The following is a 23,579-nucleotide window of genomic DNA, read 5'->3' on the forward strand; positions in this document are numbered from 1 at the left end:
GGTATTGACTCCACCGATTTTGCACACACGCTTGCCGGAATACTGTTCCAAGCCTCTTGGAAGTTTTGCCATAGTTCATCCAGATTTGAGGGATTTAATACCTTAATTTTGGTTTTAACGTGATCCCACAAATTTTCCAGAGGGTTCTCCCTATACTTGTATTGGTCCATTATTCCCTCTATACGATGAATAGGTCCAACACCATGCCATGACATTGCTCCCCATATCATAATTGATCCTCCTCCATGCTTAACAGTTTTAATTGTGTACCTGGGGTTTAAGGCACTATTGGGAGGACGTCTAACATAGCATTTTCCATCATTTCCAAATCTATTAATCTTGGTTTCATCGCTCCATAATATGGTTTTCCAAAAATTAATGTCCTTATTTATATGTTGTTTAGCAAATGCCAATCTTTTTTTAATATTTCTTTTTGAAACAAGTGGTTTTTTCCTAGCTACACAACCTTTGAGATCTTTTTCACATAATCTTCTTCTTATTGTTCTTGCAGAAATATTGACGCCATATTGGTCTGCTATTTCACGTTTTATTTGGGCGGAACTTAAAAATGGATTACCCTTGCTTATTCTAATAATAATTCTATCTATGTTATACGTGGTTTTTCGGGGCCTTGTTAATCTTTTCTTGTTCATTGTGCTTTGAGTGGTCTCATAGAGAGCCAGAGCATTATAAACCATTTTCCTAGAGCAATTTAAATCTTTTGCTATAGCAGAAATAGAAAAGCCTTGATTTTTCTTTTCTATAATAAGAGCTCTCCTCTCTGGTCCACAATGATCTTTCTACCCACTAAAAACAAAACTACTCTTGACAATATTCAAAAATTTAAAAGTTAAAATAATACTTACTAATTAACACTCGATATATTTAATAAGAATGAAAGGTGTGCTATTTATGTGTCCAGCCTTAAAACGTTAATATTGGAATGAAATTCTGTATGTGCATATATTTTTAAAATAAACATAAAGTCTTGCATATTAGGACGAGATTAACTGCTTAAATATTTTCTTATCAGTCAGGAATTTGTTTTTTGTAAGTAATATATGAAAAGGCTAAGTGTGCTATTTATGTGACCACAACTGTATGTACGTGTTAGCCGATCATGTTTACAATTTATTTCAACCTTTGGTACGAGGACGGATACAGTAATAAAATAAAAATGGTTTTCACTGTTGATCAAAAGATTAATATCATTAAATGGTATTGTCATGCGGATAGTGCAGAAGAAGTTGTCGGCCCTTTTATATTTGCATATCCTGATCAGCAAGTCCCTACTGCTAAAACAATTTATAATATCTGGCATAAGTTTGAGCAGTCGGGATGTGTAAATCGGTGTGCAAAATGTTCTAGTGGCGATCAGGAACCTCATCGAACACCTGATGCTAGGATTGAAAAGGAGGTCAAGGTGTGTGCTTTTGTGGAAGTAAGTGAACCTTGTTCTAGCTCCCAAATTTCTGAAGAACTTGATATTCCAAGTCGTACAGTGCGTGATATTTTGAAAAGAAATAAGTACAAAGCCTATAAAATTAAAAACACTCAAGAAATTTTTCCAGAAGATCAAATAAAACGCTTGGAGTTTTGTGAAACCTTAAGAAAAAAAATTGATGAAAATGAAGACTTCACAAGTAATATTTTATTTACAGACGAGTCATCTTTTTCTCTTCTAGGTCGACATAATTCTTCAGTCGTGAGATATTGGTATCGGGAAAATCTACATTTGAGTGTACCATTACGAACTCAATACCCGCAAAAGGTAAATGTTTGGGCTGGTATTTTAGCCAATCACATTGTAGGGAGGGATCACATGCGAGAAATTGCAACCGAACTTTAACCGGACTGATAAGCGCAACGACGACGCTATAGCCGCCTAGGGTGGAGCCAAGTTTGTTCTCGCTCTACTCCGTCTCCTTCTTACACATTACGCAAAAATCATATTATTCAAAATTTTTTAACCGCCGAACGTGTATATATAAGTATTATCGTTTTCTCGACCGTACTGCGACACAAGTAGTTTGGTTATTCTTGGGAATCGGTCTGTTTAAATCTATAAATAAAAATCCTTAATTAGAATTAAGGCATAGACATATATGTAGATATAAAAAATATTACAAATTGAACGGAAATTCCAGAAATATAAAAATCAGTAAGGTATTCTATTAAAAATAACATTAACGTTACCAGTTTAGCCTAGCAGCGGCTACACCACAGAATTTAAAATATGTTTAAAATTTTAAGAGATAAAACTAGCTTCTTATTTGCGTCTTAATTATGTATGGCTATGTCTCTGGTTTAACAACAGGTTCTAAGAAACATATAAGACCATTTAAATACCAACTTTCAAACAAATCGAACCAATGACAAAAAATGTATAACTTAATATGTCAAGCAAACATTTATCAAACTTCATTAATGGTATCATTAATAAACCTCAAATACCAAATTTCAATCAAATCGGAATAATAATAACAAATTCATGGTAGTCACGTTATCCTAAAACTCAATTTATCATAGGTCATTATAGTCTAAGAGTCGGGGCCCAAATTCGTTCCTATTTGGCTTTCTGTTCCTTGTTTAATTGCTCTTCCTATTCGTTTCTATTTAGAAGAGTTTAAAAGGGAAGCCACTTTCATTTTTTTCGATAGCCGTATGACCGAAAAAAATTAAGTAATTAATTTAATTTTTAACTGAATTAATTTTTTTCTTAAACATTTTAACCAAAATAACACTTTCATATTTGGTAACACACTCATAATTGGTAGAAATATGTTTTTGAAGGTGGTAGACAATGGTACAGTGAAAACATCTTGTCGAACTTGCATTGTCTTATTTATTTAATGTAACACGACGTTTCGTCACGACGTTTGGTAAGTATCTCCAACCGTTATCAAGTGTAAACTGGTAAAGTTTACACTTGATAACGGTTGGAGATACTTATGTACCGAAACGTCGTGTTACATTAAATAAATAAGACAATGCAAGTTCGACAAGACGTTTTTTGGTAGAAATATGTTTTCGTATATAAATCAAACAATGACAATGGGGTGCCAGTCCTCAATTTGCCGAGAAAATATTCACCCACGGGTTTTTGCCCCTTTGGAAAAAAGGAAAATGCACCTATAGAAAGGCAGAATGATTTTCTTATAAAGCGACGCGGCATGAAATTCCGAAAATTGTAGAATTTGGGTGCTTTTTGATGAGAAACCGATGCGAACAGCAGCCCCGTTCAAAGAAAATTAATAAATATCGATGGTCTCAAAGCAATGGTCAAAATAGTCAAAAATCATATTAATGGTCTCAAAACCACGTAAATCTAAGATGACACATTTTGGCAAATCTAAAAAACTATTTCTTGTTTTGTTTAACTTATAAAATAGTAGTTTAGTATACAAATAAGGAAAAGAAATCATACGAAACAGTAATAAAAATAGAATCCTAAAAAAAGATCTTTTCTTTGTAAAAACCAACTTACGTGCTGTTGAAACATACAAAAACTAAACTTACATGCTATTATAATCCATTAATTACTTTTTCTACATCGAAAAGTTATAACTAGAGGTTACATGTATTTCACATAAAAACCGAAACAATAAAAAATGCACAACAAACTGTATGACTTTAATTTATATAAAATCCAAACACAAACAAACTATATTGGAGAAGTATTTAGTATTTGGCATGTATTTTAAATACAAGACAATAAAAATTTACAAAACTAAACTAATGTGTTCTTCTACAAAGAAATTAGTTCTAAAAACACAGAGAAAGTTGTTGAAAAATTAAATTGCTATAAAACAAGCAACAGTCTGCAGGTATCACTGGCTTAGCTGCTAAAGGTGATTAAATCAAATATCTTTTGAATATGAAGTTGTTCGTATTCATTATTATTGAGATGCGGATTTGTTCTTTGAGGCAGTGCTTGATACTCAATATTAAAATTTATTTAAGAAAAAAAATTTTGGGGTTTGTCTTTTAAAGCCCTCAAGCTGATAACAGTGCGGTCTTCTGTCACTGCCACTCTCATGATCCTAGGGTGAAAAGGAACATCTTTTTGCATAAGGATAAATAGTACTGTCTGTTAAAGTTCTTCTTCACGTTTAAAGTCAATTTCATTTTTCTTTCTCTTTTGAATATCCTAAAATGTTTTCTGCTGTTAAGTAAACGTTCGTTTCGAGGCCAAGATCATAACAATTGACCTTAGTGTCACTAGTGGTAGCATCTAAAGTATCTTGCAAAGTAAGTACAGCTCGTTCAACTTCGTCATCTACACAACCAGGATCATATTGTCTCTAAAAAATTGTCATTGATATCAAGGTCGGTAATAATATCCATTAGCAAATCCATTATATTAAAATAAACTTTATTTTTGTGATCTGGTCAATTATCATGTAAAATAATTATTCTATTTTCTTTGGCAATTTTATTTGATCTATTTTTATCACTTTGGCATATTTCCACAACTCTTTTTGATCTTTAATTCATTGTGGTGTACTAAAATAAAAAGTAGAAATAAGAAACGGACGTGTTCAGTGCAAAAACTTTGATAAATATCGGGCAAATTACTTCCTGACAATGGTCATCTTTAGAGCCCTCATCATTTACGAGAGGAACTGCTTAAAAAGCCACAAAAACACACAATATTTCTGATATTTATTAAGTTTTTGTACGTTTGTAAAGTTTGACATTTGTTATGTGAGGTTTTAATAACAATACCAAATAATTACTAAAATGAGAAGTGTTTTGGGTTTGATGCAGTGTAGTTCGACAATAATAACAATAATAAAAATTAATAATAGTTATAACGCTTAAATTTAAAAATATTGATAAAAAAAATCTATCCTTAAAATTGTCTGCTATATATTGTAGGCACTTCTTTTGGATTGCCTAATTAAAAAATAGGGTTGAAAAGAAACGTCATTTTATAAATCAATTCTGAAAATAGTATTAATATTACCGACCCTTGATAAAATAAAACATAATATCACGTAAATCAATCGAGTCTAAAAACAGTGAATAAAACATAAATATTATAAACTTAATTATCAATATTTACTCACTTTTATTATACATAACACCATGCAACACTAATTTTCTTCACAATTAATTAGTAATCTAAATCCGTTTTAGAATGCACTAAAACATTTCTAATGGTCCCCACAAAATATCCGCTTCTAGAAAAATAAGTGGAATGGAAGCTACTGGTAGTAAGTTAGACAAAGAAAGACATAGTCAGTGTTTACGCGAGTTTCTAGGCGCTGCGGTCGATATTTTAACGGATTTTAATACAAGGTGGCGCCACCCGGTCGAAGGCAGATACAAAATAAAAATTTCAAAATTGACTAAACGAAGCGGTTCTTCGAGTTGCGTTTGTTGTGCGTCGTGCGAGTTTTTGGATTTAAAAATGTATATGTTTTTAGTGAATTTTGTTTTCTCTTTTTATTGTTTCGTGAAACAAAAATTAATATTAAATATGTCTGAAGTGTTCTTTGGTGAAAAAACCCGGTCGGGAAAGAAGTGTGCCGTCCCAAATTGTGATGTCAAGTAGAGTAGGCAGTTTTGCTTCTCAAACCCTGAGAAAAGCCCTCAAATGTTTTTGAAATGGCAGTCTCTTATAAATAACCCTGTACTAAAGAACGTGCCTCATTATGAAATACACAAAAAATTTCGAATTTGTGCGAAGCATTTTCTAGAAAAAGATGTGTTGGTTGGTGATCGCCAAGGCCTAACTGGAATGCAGTGCCCGAATTGCATTTAAACACTTTTACTTGTAAGTATTAATGGTAATTTTTTAAGTAGTAAACCGCTACTGGAAACCATTGTACATTTCATGGGAAATTCTGAATCACTACACAATGGATTTCCACCATGGGAATTTCCCAAATTACTTGGAAATCCAAGGCAATAAAATGCAAATTATTGGGAATTCCTTAAACATAACCACACTTTTCACTCATTTTAATGGCAAAGGGACCCTTTATCTGTGTTTAATGTAAATTTTTCAGGTTTTTAAGTGTTTTAAAGTTTAAAGAACTTAGTATTGGTTAATAATGCCATAGATATTAAGTAAATTTATATAATTTATATAAAATTTATATAACAAGCAATAAAGGGTTACAGATCTGATTATTTACTATTGACAGAAAACCTTTTAATTGGAAGAGTTTTTTAGTAGTATTGTACTGTTAAGTTATATCTATTGTTAAATCTATAAAATGTAATTGAAATATTACGAAGCTTGAGAAAGTGTAGTAGCTTTTTTAATATACAAGGTGATGTTGTAAGAAAATGATCATATTATAATATTAAACCATTTCAACATACTTATTACTCTATTATCATCTATATTGAATCCTAAAAAAACACAATATTATTTATCTTTATACTCATTTTTTAACATATACAAGGTGTTATTTAAGAACGTGACCAAGGGGCGGGTTTTTTGGGATATTGATATTAAGTTTATATAAACATAGCTCTGCTGCTTATGCTTCAAGGCACATGATGCCAAAACTAATTTTTTCCAAATATCTTAATACCTACCTATTTGAGCCAATTTTTTTAAATTTTGCAGTGTTATTAATAATAAAAGAGATTTACTTAAATCTAACAAAATTAAAATTGTTGTGTTCAGTAGAAGTGTCTCGAAGGATAATTTCAAAAATATTTTTTTGGGAAAATATACATATATAATATTACTTATTAGGGATTACTTGAAAATCATATGTGAATATCTGGTAATTAATTGTTATTTTTAGTGGTGAATGCCATATTATTGCCATTGTACATTATTCAAATTCAGTGATTGGAGGGCCACAAATTCAATGATCTCAGATTATGTTTATTTTTTAAAACTATTACACGTGTTAATTATATGAAGTCCTCTTGAAGTAAATAAGACAACAACGTAGTCTCTCTACCCATACCGTACACCACAAAATTTTAAAAAAAGAATTCCCCGCTCCTCTGGTCCCAAGGCTCCCACGATGGGCCGGATGCACATCCAACTCATTCTCTGAAGACTTGAGTGAACTGAAGTTGACGCAATATACAGACATAGGGACGTTCGTTTGATTAAGGAATTATATTTCCTCCTCGTTCCATAAATAAGATAACAACGTAGATATTTAAAAAAAGTGAATTGTGCAACTGTAGAATAAAACATAAAAAGCCTTTAAAACAAAGATATTAAAATACAAAACATTAAATTATTGTTTGTGATATATACATCTATATAAGAATTATTTCATGAAGAACATATTAAACACTTAGTAAAAACAAAATAACAATGATATTGTTATATTTCTTAAGAATACAACAAGAATACAATTTGATTTTTTTTTCAAAAAATGGCCTTGCATTAATATCAGTATTACAACAGTTATTTTGCAAAAATTAGGAAAGGTGTTCAATTCCAGCTGGCACCTAATTCAATTATATTAATTGATACACTTTTACGATCTGCCACAGGTGTTGTATGCATATTTGGCAGTATCAATATTAGCCTATTTTGCACAAAACTTCGGATCCGACCTAAAATTGTTTGTGTTGTGACATAGAGAATTCATACAGATTTTGTAGTTTTTAGATTCTCATCTTCTTTTTTAAAATGGCGACCAAAGATTTAGCTGTATTTTACTTGGACCAAAAGTTTTACAACTTTGAATAATTATTTTAAAAATTCCAAGGCTTTAATCTTAAAAGGGAAAAACCTAGATTCTAGATTAATTCTCTGCTCAGAGATTTCTCCCTAGAAAGGGAGAAACCTCTGAGCAGAAGCAAAAGCTAATAACATTCCGGATTTATAAGAAATCTGCTCTAATATACTGATGCTATAACCAACGTTTGCAAATAATTCAACCTGATCACATGATCCCTCCCAAGAATTCTTAATTCTTTAATTTAATTAATAAATAATAATTTAATTTTTAATTTTCGCCAAAGAGCCGTAACAACTAAACCTTTAGCAACTTTAAAAAGTTTCTTTCATTCTAAAGCATCCTGCATTAAGTCTTACAAATCTGAGCTATAATCGACCGATAGAAAATAAGAAAACCATATGATGCTCCGTTATTCTATTCTTGGGAAAGAAAATGCTTCTTCATCTCTTTGTAGATCTCCTAGTCAAATTATCGAACTCTTAAAGAGGGCGGACTTGATTGGGGAAGTATAAACACCTAGGAGTGAGCCACTATAGACCTAGCGTCGCAGTGGAGGGACACATCTAAGGTGCCCCACTCACAATAAACCTAATAATCTAGTAACCTATTTTATTCTTGGTGCAGAAACTCTAAATTGGTTGAAGATGATGCAGAAAAGCAGTTTTCCTGTATTGAACAGCGAAACTGATTCCACAGCTTTAATAGATTGATCGACTGACTAACCTGTTAACTTACCAATATGATTTGATTGGTCCTTTTGAGAGGTCTGTACAAGTCGATAGGGTGTATACAGACTTCTCGAACGCCTTTGATAGGGTTGGTCATGAACATCTGGTTCGGAAGTTTGGGCTATGGGCCTTGGTCGGACTTTGGTCGAATTTTGTCACAGTTTTTTGACTGGTCGCACACCGTTGGTCAGGATAAGTAATTATATTTCTAATGGTATTGAAGTATCTTCAGCCGTGCCTCAAGGTTCGCATATTGGACCGGTCTTTTTTAACTTGTTCATAAGAGATTTGAGTGATGTAATTGTTTATTAAAACATCTTGCTTTTGCTGATGATTTTAAACTGTATAAAGCCACTGAGTCATATCTTGATGCTGAGCTACTTCAATTGGATTTAAATCGTGTTGCTGAGTGGTGTAATAGCAATAGTCTGGAACTGAATGTAAAGAAGTGTGTATGTATTTCGTTTGGTCGTTCTAATAAAATTATTAATTATCAATACACAATAAACAATAACGAACTCATGTCAGTTGATACAGTTAAAGATTTAGGTGTTCTTTTCGATACGAAGCTAACTTTTTTGCCGCACATTTTGGATATTATTAACAGGAGTATGCGTAGTCTTGGTTTTGTCACTAGAAATAGTGTACATCTTTCACCTTACTGTTTCAGATTACTTTATTACTCTTTGGTACGTTTCTTGCTAGAGTATGCGTCTGTAATTTCTTGAACGCCTTGAGGCTGTACAAAGAAGATTCTTAAGATCCCTTGCTTGTAGAGCCGAAGTTTATATTTTTCGTAATTATTACATCGACTATAATGCTATCAGTGTCCAATTTAATATCCCTAATCTTGAATTCAGACGGCATTATTCTGATGCTTTAACGTTTTATAGGGTCTTAAATGGTTTATATCATTGTCCTACTATTTCTAGAACTATTTCTTGTTTTGTTTAACTTATAAAATAGTAGTTTAGTATACAAATAAGGAAAAGAAATCATACGAAACAGTAATAAAAATAGAATCCTAAAAAAAGATCTTTTCTTTGTAAAAACCAACTTACGTGCTGTTGAAACATACAAAAACTAAACTTACATGCTATTATAATCCATTAATTACTTTTTCTACATCGAAAAGTTATAACTAGAGGTTACATGTATTTCACATAAAAACCGAAACAATAAAAAATGCACAACAAACTGTATGACTTTAATTTATATAAAATCCAAACACAAACAAACTATATTGGAGAAGTATTTAGTATTTGGCATGTATTTTAAATACAAGACAATAAAAATTTACAAAACTAAACTAATGTGTTCTTCTACAAAGAAATTAGTTCTAAAAACACAGAGAAAGTTGTTGAAAAATTAAATTGCTATAAAACAAGCAACAGTCTGCAGGTATCACTGGCTTAGCTGCTAAAGGTGATTAAATCAAATATCTTTTGAATATGAAGTTGTTCGTATTCATTATTATTGAGATGCGGATTTGTTCTTTGAGGCAGTGCTTGATACTCAATATTAAAATTTATTTAAGAAAAAAAATTTTGGGGTTTGTCTTTTAAAGCCCTCAAGCTGATAACAGTGCGGTCTTCTGTCACTGCCACTCTCATGATCCTAGGGTGAAAAGGAACATCTTTTTGCATAAGGATAAATAGTACTGTCTGTTAAAGTTCTTCTTCACGTTTAAAGTCAATTTCATTTTTCTTTCTCTTTTGAATATCCTAAAATGTTTTCTGCTGTTAAGTAAACGTTCGTTTCGAGGCCAAGATCATAACAATTGACCTTAGTGTCACTAGTGGTAGCATCTAAAGTATCTTGCAAAGTAAGTACAGCTCGTTCAACTTCGTCATCTACACAACCAGGATCATATTGTCTCTAAAAAATTGTCATTGATATCAAGGTCGGTAATAATATCCATTAGCAAATCCATTATATTAAAATAAACTTTATTTTTGTGATCTGGTCAATTATCATGTAAAATAATTATTCTATTTTCTTTGGCAATTTTATTTGATCTATTTTTATCACTTTGGCATATTTCCACAACTCTTTTTGATCTTTAATTCATTGTGGTGTACTAAAATAAAAAGTAGAAATAAGAAACGGACGTGTTCAGTGCAAAAACTTTGATAAATATCGGGCAAATTACTTCCTGACAATGGTCATCTTTAGAGCCCTCATCATTTACGAGAGGAACTGCTTAAAAAGCCACAAAAACACACAATATTTCTGATATTTATTAAGTTTTTGTACGTTTGTAAAGTTTGACATTTGTTATGTGAGGTTTTAATAACAATACCAAATAATTACTAAAATGAGAAGTGTTTTGGGTTTGATGCAGTGTAGTTCGACAATAATAACAATAATAAAAATTAATAATAGTTATAACGCTTAAATTTAAAAATATTGATAAAAAAAATCTATCCTTAAAATTGTCTGCTATATATTGTAGGCACTTCTTTTGGATTGCCTAATTAAAAAATAGGGTTGAAAAGAAACGTCATTTTATAAATCAATTCTGAAAATAGTATTAATATTACCGACCCTTGATAAAATAAAACATAATATCACGTAAATCAATCGAGTCTAAAAACAGTGAATAAAACATAAATATTATAAACTTAATTATCAATATTTACTCACTTTTATTATACATAACACCATGCAACACTAATTTTCTTCACAATTAATTAGTAATCTAAATCCGTTTTAGAATGCACTAAAACATTTCTAATGGTCCCCACAAAATATCCGCTTCTAGAAAAATAAGTGGAATGGAAGCTACTGGTAGTAAGTTAGACAAAGAAAGACATAGTCAGTGTTTACGCGAGTTTCTAGGCGCTGCGGTCGATATTTTAACGGATTTTAATACAAGGTGGCGCCACCCGGTCGAAGGCAGATACAAAATAAAAATTTCAAAATTGACTAAACGAAGCGGTTCTTCGAGTTGCGTTTGTTGTGCGTCGTGCGAGTTTTTGGATTTAAAAATGTATATGTTTTTAGTGAATTTTGTTTTCTCTTTTTATTGTTTCGTGAAACAAAAATTAATATTAAATATGTCTGAAGTGTTCTTTGGTGAAAAAACCCGGTCGGGAAAGAAGTGTGCCGTCCCAAATTGTGATGTCAAGTAGAGTAGGCAGTTTTGCTTCTCAAACCCTGAGAAAAGCCCTCAAATGTTTTTGAAATGGCAGTCTCTTATAAATAACCCTGTACTAAAGAACGTGCCTCATTATGAAATACACAAAAAATTTCGAATTTGTGCGAAGCATTTTCTAGAAAAAGATGTGTTGGTTGGTGATCGCCAAGGCCTAACTGGAATGCAGTGCCCGAATTGCATTTAAACACTTTTACTTGTAAGTATTAATGGTAATTTTTTAAGTAGTAAACCGCTACTGGAAACCATTGTACATTTCATGGGAAATTCTGAATCACTACACAATGGATTTCCACCATGGGAATTTCCCAAATTACTTGGAAATCCAAGGCAATAAAATGCAAATTATTGGGAATTCCTTAAACATAACCACACTTTTCACTCATTTTAATGGCAAAGGGACCCTTTATCTGTGTTTAATGTAAATTTTTCAGGTTTTTAAGTGTTTTAAAGTTTAAAGAACTTAGTATTGGTTAATAATGCCATAGATATTAAGTAAATTTATATAATTTATATAAAATTTATATAACAAGCAATAAAGGGTTACAGATCTGATTATTTACTATTGACAGAAAACCTTTTAATTGGAAGAGTTTTTTAGTAGTATTGTACTGTTAAGTTATATCTATTGTTAAATCTATAAAATGTAATTGAAATATTACGAAGCTTGAGAAAGTGTAGTAGCTTTTTTAATATACAAGGTGATGTTGTAAGAAAATGATCATATTATAATATTAAACCATTTCAACATACTTATTACTCTATTATCATCTATATTGAATCCTAAAAAAACACAATATTATTTATCTTTATACTCATTTTTTAACATATACAAGGTGTTATTTAAGAACGTGACCAAGGGGCGGGTTTTTTGGGATATTGATATTAAGTTTATATAAACATAGCTCTGCTGCTTATGCTTCAAGGCACATGATGCCAAAACTAATTTTTTCCAAATATCTTAATACCTACCTATTTGAGCCAATTTTTTTAAATTTTGCAGTGTTATTAATAATAAAAGAGATTTACTTAAATCTAACAAAATTAAAATTGTTGTGTTCAGTAGAAGTGTCTCGAAGGATAATTTCAAAAATATTTTTTTGGGAAAATATACATATATAATATTACTTATTAGGGATTACTTGAAAATCATATGTGAATATCTGGTAATTAATTGTTATTTTTAGTGGTGAATGCCATATTATTGCCATTGTACATTATTCAAATTCAGTGATTGGAGGGCCACAAATTCAATGATCTCAGATTATGTTTATTTTTTAAAACTATTACACGTGTTAATTATATGAAGTCCTCTTGAAGTAAATAAGACAACAACGTAGTCTCTCTACCCATACCGTACACCACAAAATTTTAAAAAAAGAATTCCCCGCTCCTCTGGTCCCAAGGCTCCCACGATGGGCCGGATGCACATCCAACTCATTCTCTGAAGACTTGAGTGAACTGAAGTTGACGCAATATACAGACATAGGGACGTTCGTTTGATTAAGGAATTATATTTCCTCCTCGTTCCATAAATAAGATAACAACGTAGATATTTAAAAAAAGTGAATTGTGCAACTGTAGAATAAAACATAAAAAGCCTTTAAAACAAAGATATTAAAATACAAAACATTAAATTATTGTTTGTGATATATACATCTATATAAGAATTATTTCATGAAGAACATATTAAACACTTAGTAAAAACAAAATAACAATGATATTGTTATATTTCTTAAGAATACAACAAGAATACAATTTGATTTTTTTTTCAAAAAATGGCCTTGCATTAATATCAGTATTACAACAGTTATTTTGCAAAAATTAGGAAAGGTGTTCAATTCCAGCTGGCACCTAATTCAATTATATTAATTGATACACTTTTACGATCTGCCACAGGTGTTGTATGCATATTTGGCAGTATCAATATTAGCCTATTTTGCACAAAACTTCGGATCCGACCTAAAATTGTTTGTGTTGTGACATAGAGAATTCATACAGATTTTGTAGTTTTTAGATTCTCATCTTCTTTTTTAAAATGGCGACCAAAGATTTAGCTGTATTTTACTTGGACCAAAAGTTTTACAACTTTGAATAATTATTTTAAAAATTCCAAGGCTTTAATCTTAAAAGGGAAAAACCTAGATTCTAGATTAATTCTCTGCTCAGAGATTTCTCCCTAGAAAGGGAGAAACCTCTGAGCAGAAGCAAAAGCTAATAACATTCCGGATTTATAAGAAATCTGCTCTAATATACTGATGCTATAACCAACGTTTGCAAATAATTCAACCTGATCACATGATCCCTCCCAAGAATTCTTAATTCTTTAATTTAATTAATAAATAATAATTTAATTTTTAATTTTCGCCAAAGAGCCGTAACAACTAAACCTTTAGCAACTTTAAAAAGTTTCTTTCATTCTAAAGCATCCTGCATTAAGTCTTACAAATCTGAGCTATAATCGACCGATAGAAAATAAGAAAACCATATGATGCTCCGTTATTCTATTCTTGGGAAAGAAAATGCTTCTTCATCTCTTTGTAGATCTCCTAGTCAAATTATCGAACTCTTAAAGAGGGCGGACTTGATTGGGGAAGTATAAACACCTAGGAGTGAGCCACTATAGACCTAGCGTCGCAGTGGAGGGACACATCTAAGGTGCCCCACTCACAATAAACCTAATAATCTAGTAACCTATTTTATTCTTGGTGCAGAAACTCTAAATTGGTTGAAGATGATGCAGAAAAGCAGTTTTCCTGTATTGAACAGCGAAACTGATTCCACAGCTTTAATAGATTGATCGACTGACTAACCTGTTAACTTACCAATATGATTTGATTGGTCCTTTTGAGAGGTCTGTACAAGTCGATAGGGTGTATACAGACTTCTCGAACGCCTTTGATAGGGTTGGTCATGAACATCTGGTTCGGAAGTTTGGGCTATGGGCCTTGGTCGGACTTTGGTCGAATTTTGTCACAGTTTTTTGACTGGTCGCACACCGTTGGTCAGGATAAGTAATTATATTTCTAATGGTATTGAAGTATCTTCAGCCGTGCCTCAAGGTTCGCATATTGGACCGGTCTTTTTTAACTTGTTCATAAGAGATTTGAGTGATGTAATTGTTTATTAAAACATCTTGCTTTTGCTGATGATTTTAAACTGTATAAAGCCACTGAGTCATATCTTGATGCTGAGCTACTTCAATTGGATTTAAATCGTGTTGCTGAGTGGTGTAATAGCAATAGTCTGGAACTGAATGTAAAGAAGTGTGTATGTATTTCGTTTGGTCGTTCTAATAAAATTATTAATTATCAATACACAATAAACAATAACGAACTCATGTCAGTTGATACAGTTAAAGATTTAGGTGTTCTTTTCGATACGAAGCTAACTTTTTTGCCGCACATTTTGGATATTATTAACAGGAGTATGCGTAGTCTTGGTTTTGTCACTAGAAATAGTGTACATCTTTCACCTTACTGTTTCAGATTACTTTATTACTCTTTGGTACGTTTCTTGCTAGAGTATGCGTCTGTAATTTCTTGAACGCCTTGAGGCTGTACAAAGAAGATTCTTAAGATCCCTTGCTTGTAGAGCCGAAGTTTATATTTTTCGTAATTATTACATCGACTATAATGCTATCAGTGTCCAATTTAATATCCCTAATCTTGAATTCAGACGGCATTATTCTGATGCTTTAACGTTTTATAGGGTCTTAAATGGTTTATATCATTGTCCTACGGTCTTGGAAGCAATTCCTTTTAACACCTATCAAAGAAGGACCAACTCTTCTATGTTTCGTTTACCCTTTCATTCGGCCAACTATGGTTTTTTTCTCCACTGACTAGGACTTTGCGTTTCTTTAATGAAAATAGTTTGGATCCATTTTCCGGCGGCTTACGGTCATTTAAATCAAAAATAAATAATCTTACACTTTAACCTACGTTCCTTGGATTGAAGTTTTTAGTTAAGTTTTTAGCCCTGTTGATGATTGTTTTTTCAGAGGTTTTTTCTTGGTATATATTTTTTTGTAATTCTAGTATTGTATTCATATTGTTATATTATCTAGTATTTTATATTATCTATTTTGTTTTTGTAAACTGGCTCTGCCGTATATTGAAATAAATAAATAAATAAATAAATAGATAGTGAATGTTGTAACCGGTTGTTTCCCGAGGCACCTCTTTTAGTCAAGGCTACGCTGAATAAAGCTCTTTAAACAGCAACATTGTGACTAAGTGAATGTTTTAATTAATATAAAAAGGAAATATATCCCTTTTTTATTTTCAGGTCACTGTCAAATTTCATAACAAAGGAAGCATAATTTAATACTAATAAACATAATTAATACTACATATCTTTCATTTCACTTACAGATCCAGTGGCTGTGGTATTATTAATAGGCAAAGAAAGAAAATAAAACTTTAGTGAGAAGATTTGCAAAAAGCATTTTAAACTAAAATATGCTTTTCTCAATTATAGATTATCCATCTACTTTTTCAAACGATCAAAATCCCCTGAAATTTGCCATTATTTTAAGCAAAAATCTCTAATTGGAAAAAGTATAACTTTAAGCAAATCAAGCTATGTTTTATGTGTGACCAGCATCAGAGATGTATGTAAAAGGAAATTTCTGTTAGATTGTTTCAAAGCTACAAGTGTTTCTAGTAACAAGACAAATACCCAAAAAGCTGGGCATACATAAACTAATTATGTATTTTACAATGTTTAATCCTTAAAAGGAATCGAACAGCTTTTAGAATTTGAGTTTTTTTTGGTAAAGAAATGAAAAATGAGTCCCTTTTTATATTAGCATGAAAGAATGTAGATAAAGCATAAAAGAACTATTGGAACATATTGGATGATTTTGAAACATTGCACATCCTGTCGACAACCATTGTTGGGGGCTGGTGTAAACAATTGTGGACTGTATTAATTTGAGCACACACTTTATTATTAAAACACTGTTAAAACTACGGAGCGAACACAATGCTCAAAGCCGAACATCATGGCGTTCAGATCAGCACTGACGTCGCTCTCCGCTATCATTTCGGATACATAAAAGCGACGTTGTCACGTCTAGTGCAGTATAATAATTTTGCATCGGTGTAATATAGTATTGCCTTAACAACCATGATCTTGTTCCAAGAACCCGACAATTTAGCAGGACCTCCGCTGGAGCGACTAGGAGGGAATTGAATTTTGTCGAATATAATATGTGGGTTAAGCATGCATTAAAAATCAAACCAGACATCTTATAATATCTCCTGTCACGCTTTAAGGATGTTCCAGGACGACCATGAACACCTTTTTGAGTAAGGAGGGTCTTTTATAGATGCTTCTGGATATAAAACCTTTCATAATATTATAGCAAACTAACAACAAATTTTGTAAAATTTCTAATTATATTTTACATTAAGCTCTTCTCAGAAAGGGAGGGATAATACTATGTATTAATCTATGAATTATAAGAATAGATTATTGAGTAGGCAAGAAAGGCATATTTTTAAAAATAAACACGTTTGTAAAATATATACACAGTATTTTTGCTGCCCTTGTATTACATTGCTATCTTTCTCATCAGAATTTTTATTTGAATATAGTTAGGCAGACAAGTTTTCAACTTAACCTTTTTAAATATTTAGGGTTAGCATTTGGTGGATGTGGATCTGAAATATGCCATAATATATCAAAAAACCTACAAAGTTTGCAAAATTATACCATAATAATTCTTAAAATTTCAAGATCCTTATCAATCATTTGCATAAATGATGTTAGGTAAGACCAGAAATTATTTTTAATGGTTGTGGATTTAAAATATGCCATAATATTCTAGAGTGTCAACAACAAATCTCGTAAAATATACCATCATAAATTACAAAATTTAATATGCCACTCTTCATTTTCTTATGTGAAAGATATCATAATATTTTATAGCATTCTATTTTTTACAAAAAAACCGATTATACCATCTATGTCTCATAAAATTTTTGAAAGAGATCAATCTATCATTTTTATAAATGATCTTAGGTGGTTGTGGATCTAAAATATTCCATAAAATCTTAAAGAGGCAACAAAAAATCTTGTAAAATATAACTTAATATTTTAGAGTATTATTATGTCATTTGTAGCAGAACAATTATAATATTTATTATCACATAAAATTTAAAGAGATAATTATAAATTATCTTCATAAATGATATTAAGGAGGGCATTCTGTGCTTCATAGGGCATTTAATGGTTGTAGATTTAAAATATGGCATAATATTTTAGAAAATCCCTGAACATTTTGGTAAAGTATACCATAAAGTATACATAATTTAAATATCACATTTTCAATTAAAACTTTGAAAAATATTTCTGGATCACATTGACAAAAGAACTACACAGGATGGGATTTCTTCAGGATATTAGGAAAACTCACAACATCTTGAAAACCTATAAGCTAAGCGCCCTGAAGAAGGCGTAATATAGGCCGAAACATTGGCAATAAAGGGAAGACAGTTTTGAAGAGCTTGGCTTTTAATTGACTTCTCATCCAACAAAAATTAATCTATTGTAACCTATTTCTATGTAAACATGCTGCAATATTTTAGGAACTTATTAACAATAATTTTTTAAATCATTAACCATAATATTTTAGCAAGAGAACAAATGTAAAATATACCATAATAATTTACAATTGTTCCACATATTGAACAATTTCATCGTTCTTAAGTATATTATTTTGACTTAAGAGAACCTTTTTTTAACTTTAACTAATTAATAAGAGATTTGAAAATATTATTTCTATGTTAAAGATGTAATAATATCCTACAAAAGTCATCAATATTATAATTAAGAATCAACAAATAAATTTATCTGCCATTGATGCAACGCCGGTTGCACATCGGCAACATTTGCCGTATAAAAGGCCACATCGTCATCATCCCTCGTTAAAACAACATCCGTTGTCTTGTGTCGACCTTGAAATAGACCATGTGCGAAATCGAGATATGGAACCCAGCTCTTCAATACTCGATATGCAATTTTTTGTATTTTTTAATTTTAAGATCTTGTACTAAATAGTCATCACTATCTGGGTCTACACTAGGATAATGTGTCTTTTAATTCCTTAATATTACTTATCCTAACTATAGTTACACATAAAAAAGAAACTAATTGTGAAAACAGGGAAAAATACAAAGTTGAACTCACTCGTAACGATACGCGATATACGGCACGAAAACAGAGAATGAGTTGGATGCGCATCCGGCCTATCGTGGAACACCTTGGGACCAGGGGAGCGGGGGATTGTTTTCTTTAAATTTCGTGGTGTACGGTATCAGTAAAGAGACTACGTTGTTATCTTATTTATGGAACGAGGTCGAAATATAATTCGTCCCTAACAGTGACTGTAATTTGTATCAACGTTTTTTGAAGAAAATTGAGGCAAACCTTGTAGGTAAACGGAATTTACCATTATCGGCAACTTTAACATTCCTAGTTATGTAAACCCTATGTGCGGCAGTGACTGTTTGAAATGTTTGTATTTATTTTAACAATTTGTTCTAGATAAACCAAATCAGAAACAGTAATGGTGTTCTTCTGGATCTTGTTATCGCATCTTTTGATGATGTTGGGGTTGATGGCGTTGAGCATATGATATAGTGAGACATGTACATGTACAGGGTGTCCCAAATTGGAGCCTCATCATTGGGCTCTTCTAAACTAGAAGAAGTACGAGGTCGGTTAAATTGAGGCAAAGTTGCATAATTTGGTGTTTATTAAAATGCCCTTTTGAAATTTCACAAACTGCCAATACTTCCGAGGAAATTTGGAAAAAACTGAATATTCGCGATTCCATTTATATTTTTGTACGACTCTATTTCAATAGATAAAACAAAATAAATTACTCATTCTCATTGCTACTTTCTCTATTTTACAAAATGGTGTCGTCAGATTTTCAAATCAAGTTTGTTTTTTTCAATACTGCCCTGGATTTTTATTACGGATTTTAGGAGCTCCTCATGTTCCTAAACCAACGATGTATCGCACTTATTTAAAAATTTTATATTAATGGATATTTCCATAAGGACTCATGTGTTAAAGAGAAAGACAAAATATATATTTTTAATAGGACTACAAATATTTTCTTTACGATAACAACAAAAAAAGGTTAAGCCCTGAGATAAACATGTAGAAATTACAGCAATTATTTATTAAAGTGGTGGTGAGTCGTGCACGCTGACCATCACTGTTTATTTGTTTACTTTTAAACTATTAAATATTTTGACAGTTCACTGTTCGTTCACCAATCGTTTTTATGCCAATGCGTATTTAACCAAAATGCCTTTTTCTTCTGAAGAAAAAAGATGTCATGATAAGGCTTTATTATATGTCGCATCGAATTTCAAAAATGGCTTGTGAGCGCTATTTCTTGGAATATCCAGAAAGGTGACAGCCGCATTACACTTATTTTGCTAATATTTATAATAATTTAGCTCAATACGGAAGTTTTGTTAAACCAAGGATTGAATATTGAAGACGAGTCGAGCCCGAAAAGGAACAAATTAACTTAGACACTTTTTTTTCACGTTTTAAAACCATTGCGGAGTAGAAAGTAAAATGATAGTAAGTAAATGAAAGTAAATTCTCGAGCTTTATTTAGAGTTTTCTCAAACGAATTGGCACTACCGTGAATGACAGTTTGGAGAACTTTACATAATCGTGGATATAAACCTTACAAAATTCATATTAGTCAACCACTAAGACCTGGCAATGCCAAGAGACGATTACAATTTTGTTACTGGTTGCAAGATAAAGTTAATGAAAATGCCGACTTTCTAAATAAAATTATAGCGACAGATCAATGCAGTTTTTCAACAAATAGACTATTTAATAGACATAACAAACACTACTGGTCAATAGAAAACCCAAGGAAATCTGTAACTTGCGACAGATATACAGAATCAATAAGGACCAATCTAATGGAAGAACCTTTGGATGTCCTTAAAGGAAGAACCTTTGGATGTATTACGCCAACTATGGTGTGTGGACGATGCGTCACCAATTTATTAAATTAATTATTTCCTAACAAATGGATTGGAAACCAAGGACCCGTACGTTGGTCCACTAGAAGCCCCGACCTAAACCTTTTATTTTCTTTGGGGATTTCTTCAAAACCGTCTTTATCAGAATACGTCACAAAATCTTGAAGCCTTACTTAAAGACCTAACAAGGAAGATCAGGGCTATCCTCACAAGGAGTATTCAACGTGCGATCCATAAAATGCACACGAAAGTGCATCCAAGCAGGCGGATTACTACTTGAATATTTGCTTTAATTGTGTTATTTTTGAACCTCTTTTTATGTTAGTGTTTAAGCTTTTTTTATTAATGCGCTATTATAAAAAAAGGTGTTTGTTTTTAATCCCGGTAAAAATATATTTTTTGTCTTTCTCCTAAACGCATGAGTCCTTATTAAAATATCCATTAATATAACATTTTTGATTAAGTGCGATACATCGTTAGTTTAGGAACATAAGAAGTTCTTCAAATCCGTAATAAAAAATCCAGGGCCGTATTTAAAAAAACAAACTGATGACAGCTCAAATACGAAAGGTCGGTTTTAAAATCTGACGACACCATTTTGTAAAACAGAGAGTAGCAATGAGAATGAGTAATTTATTTTGTTATATATATTCAGATAGTCATAAAAAAATAAAAATGAAATCGCGAGTTTTCCAATGGAAGAATTCGGAATTTGTAAAATTTCAAAGAGGCATTTTAATGAGCACCAAATTGCGCAACTTTGTCTCAATTTAACCGACCTCGTATCTCTTCTAGTTTACGAGATCCCAATGGTGATTCTCGAATTTGGGACACCCTGTCTAATCCTGAAATCTTTATCAGACTTAGATGTGTCTCCTTCTATTACTTGCCTAATTCAGTCATACCTCAGTTGTAGGTTTCAATATGTTGAAATTAAAGGTTCCAAGTCGTGTATCTTTAAAAGTACTTCTGGTGTTCCACAGGGCTCCAATCTCGGACCACTCTTGTTTTTGGCTGCTGTCAATGGTCTGACTTGCAACATTAAAAAGGCAAGGGGATTATTGTTTACCGACGATTTCAAGTGTTTCCTTCAGATTCTGAGAATGATTGTTAGGCTTTGCAATTGTGGATGTGTGAAAAGATGGATTTTGCGATGTTGCGAGCTGGTGCGAATTAAATACCTTGTGTATTTAATTCGCACTAATAACTAAATGTCAGTAAGTGTGCTTGTATGTCATTCACCCTAAATAGTAATCCCATAATTTTAATTACACCTTTAATTGTGAACAACTTCAAAAAGCACCCCAGCAGAGGGATCTAGGAGTGATTTTTGACCCGACTCTTTCATTTTCTGAACAGAGAGGCATTGAAGGCGTTTAGAGAGTCCTTGAAGTGCATGTATTTTAGGAAATTTGACATTTATCTCCAGAGGCTGTGATAATGATCATTTGTTGCCTGTTTTTGACAGATTGTCTTTGAGTAAAAGAAGAATTAGAATGTTTTTTGTGCACTCTTTTCAAAATATTAAAAACAAAATAGATTGTCCTAAGATTCTTAGTCAGTTACCTTTTGCTTTAAACAAAATTAACACTTATTTTAATTTATATATTCTTCTGATATTGACATTGATTCAACTAGTCTGAATCAGTTTAAAAAAATAATCCTAATAAACTAAAACAGAACTAAACTGATCAGTGATGCGTTGGGTATTTGTTATTGTATTTTATTAGTGTGGGTAATTTTTGCGTTATTATGCGCATTGTGTAATTGCTCATTTTTATATTTCCTTTTATTATTTATTACAGTACTTTTTATAGTATGTTAAGTTAGTATCTGTAATTGGCCTTATAGCTGTTGGTAGTTGTATCAAATAAATTTTTAAAAAAATAAAAAAATAATAAATAAAAATAAGATATTTTTAAAAGTTAGAGAGTAAATACTCGTTACTTTACTTAGACTTTCAGCCTAGAAGAATGTAGTCGATAATAAAACAGTTCATTTATTTACCTGATTTTTTAAAGCAGAATTATCCTCAATTAATTTTAACCGTTCCTCTTCAATTGCTTTTAATCTTCCTTCAAGCAGAACAATATTATCTTCAGTAAATGTCATACCTGAGTCAACCTTTGCAAAGTCTTTCTGTTGAGTTTCATCTTCATGGTCTGGGATATTAAATTTAGATTCTACAAAAAAAAATTGTTTAACTTATCATCTTTAAAATTGTGAATTACAGCCAATTTATTTATGTCAAATTTCATGTTTTGGAATAGATGAATTTGTTTTTTAAGTAAAAAAAATAAAAGCAAAATAACTGTCAAAATCAATGGTTAAAGCAAAAATAGTTGGATCCTAATACATTAGAACCTTTGTTTCACAAATGCGAAAAAAATAGTTTAGTCCTGAATCAAGTAGTATTATCGTAATTAGCTATACATACTAAGTGTTTTGTTTTCGGTACAAAAAAAAAATTAAATTATCATTTTTTTATAGTTTAGTTAAATGAGTAAACCAATATAATAAACAATTTTTGATGCACATCATAGTAGTTTTGAAGGTTTTATTGAGCGGTTAAAGAAATTTTGTATCTACTAGAAAATTACTGATGGGATCAGCAAAAAAGCAATATTGAGGATTATTATCAGAGAACTGTCAACTATTATTTTACAGTAAATACATATTTCCGTTAAAGACTGATGAAAGCTGTTTTAAATAGAAATTAGACCAAGCAAACTTGAGACTCATTGGCAAACTCAAATTAAGTATCAGTTTATAGTGTCATGTTGTTATTTATATAAGCTAGAAAAAGTTATCAAAATATTAAAATTTAAAAAAAAATAGTATTAAATTATATTGGGAATAAATTGTTGGAGGATAGAGAAGGGTTTTTATGTTATAATGATTTTTAAACCCTTAGGACTGAATAGCTATAATTAAAGGATCATGAATAAAAATGTGTATGTGAATTTTCACCACAGAAGCAGATTTATTT

The 23,579-nt window shown here is 31.4% G+C and overlaps 1 protein-coding gene and 2 long non-coding RNA genes across 13 annotated transcripts in view; all 3 read right to left on the reverse strand.

The window, feature by feature from the left end:
• Positions 1-23,579, reverse strand: part of LOC126734086 (centrosomal protein of 135 kDa-like) — a 437,952-nt gene that overhangs the window by 397,573 nt on the left and 16,800 nt on the right. For all 11 annotated transcript variants that reach the window (XM_050437596.1, XM_050437599.1, XM_050437600.1 and 8 more), the window contains one exon: positions 22,598-22,773. In XM_050437596.1, the coding sequence (XP_050293553.1) occupies positions 22,598-22,773 (176 nt within the window). The remainder of the gene's footprint in view (positions 1-22,597; positions 22,774-23,579) is intronic.
• LOC126734090 (uncharacterized) lies at positions 3,679-5,569 on the reverse strand. Its single transcript, XR_007659955.1, has 2 exons — positions 5,073-5,569; positions 3,679-4,304 (listed from the first exon to the last, which is right to left on the reverse strand). It is a non-coding gene; the product is annotated as an uncharacterized LOC126734090 (long non-coding RNA).
• Positions 9,654-11,848, reverse strand: LOC126734091 (uncharacterized). The gene is made up of 2 exons (XR_007659956.1): positions 11,048-11,848; positions 9,654-10,279 (listed from the first exon to the last, which is right to left on the reverse strand). It is a non-coding gene; the product is annotated as an uncharacterized LOC126734091 (long non-coding RNA).

The sequence above is a fragment of the Anthonomus grandis genome, chromosome 3 (genome assembly GCF_022605725.1).
Source record: "Anthonomus grandis grandis chromosome 3, icAntGran1.3, whole genome shotgun sequence".
NCBI classification, from domain to species: domain Eukaryota; kingdom Metazoa; phylum Arthropoda; class Insecta; order Coleoptera; family Curculionidae; genus Anthonomus; species Anthonomus grandis.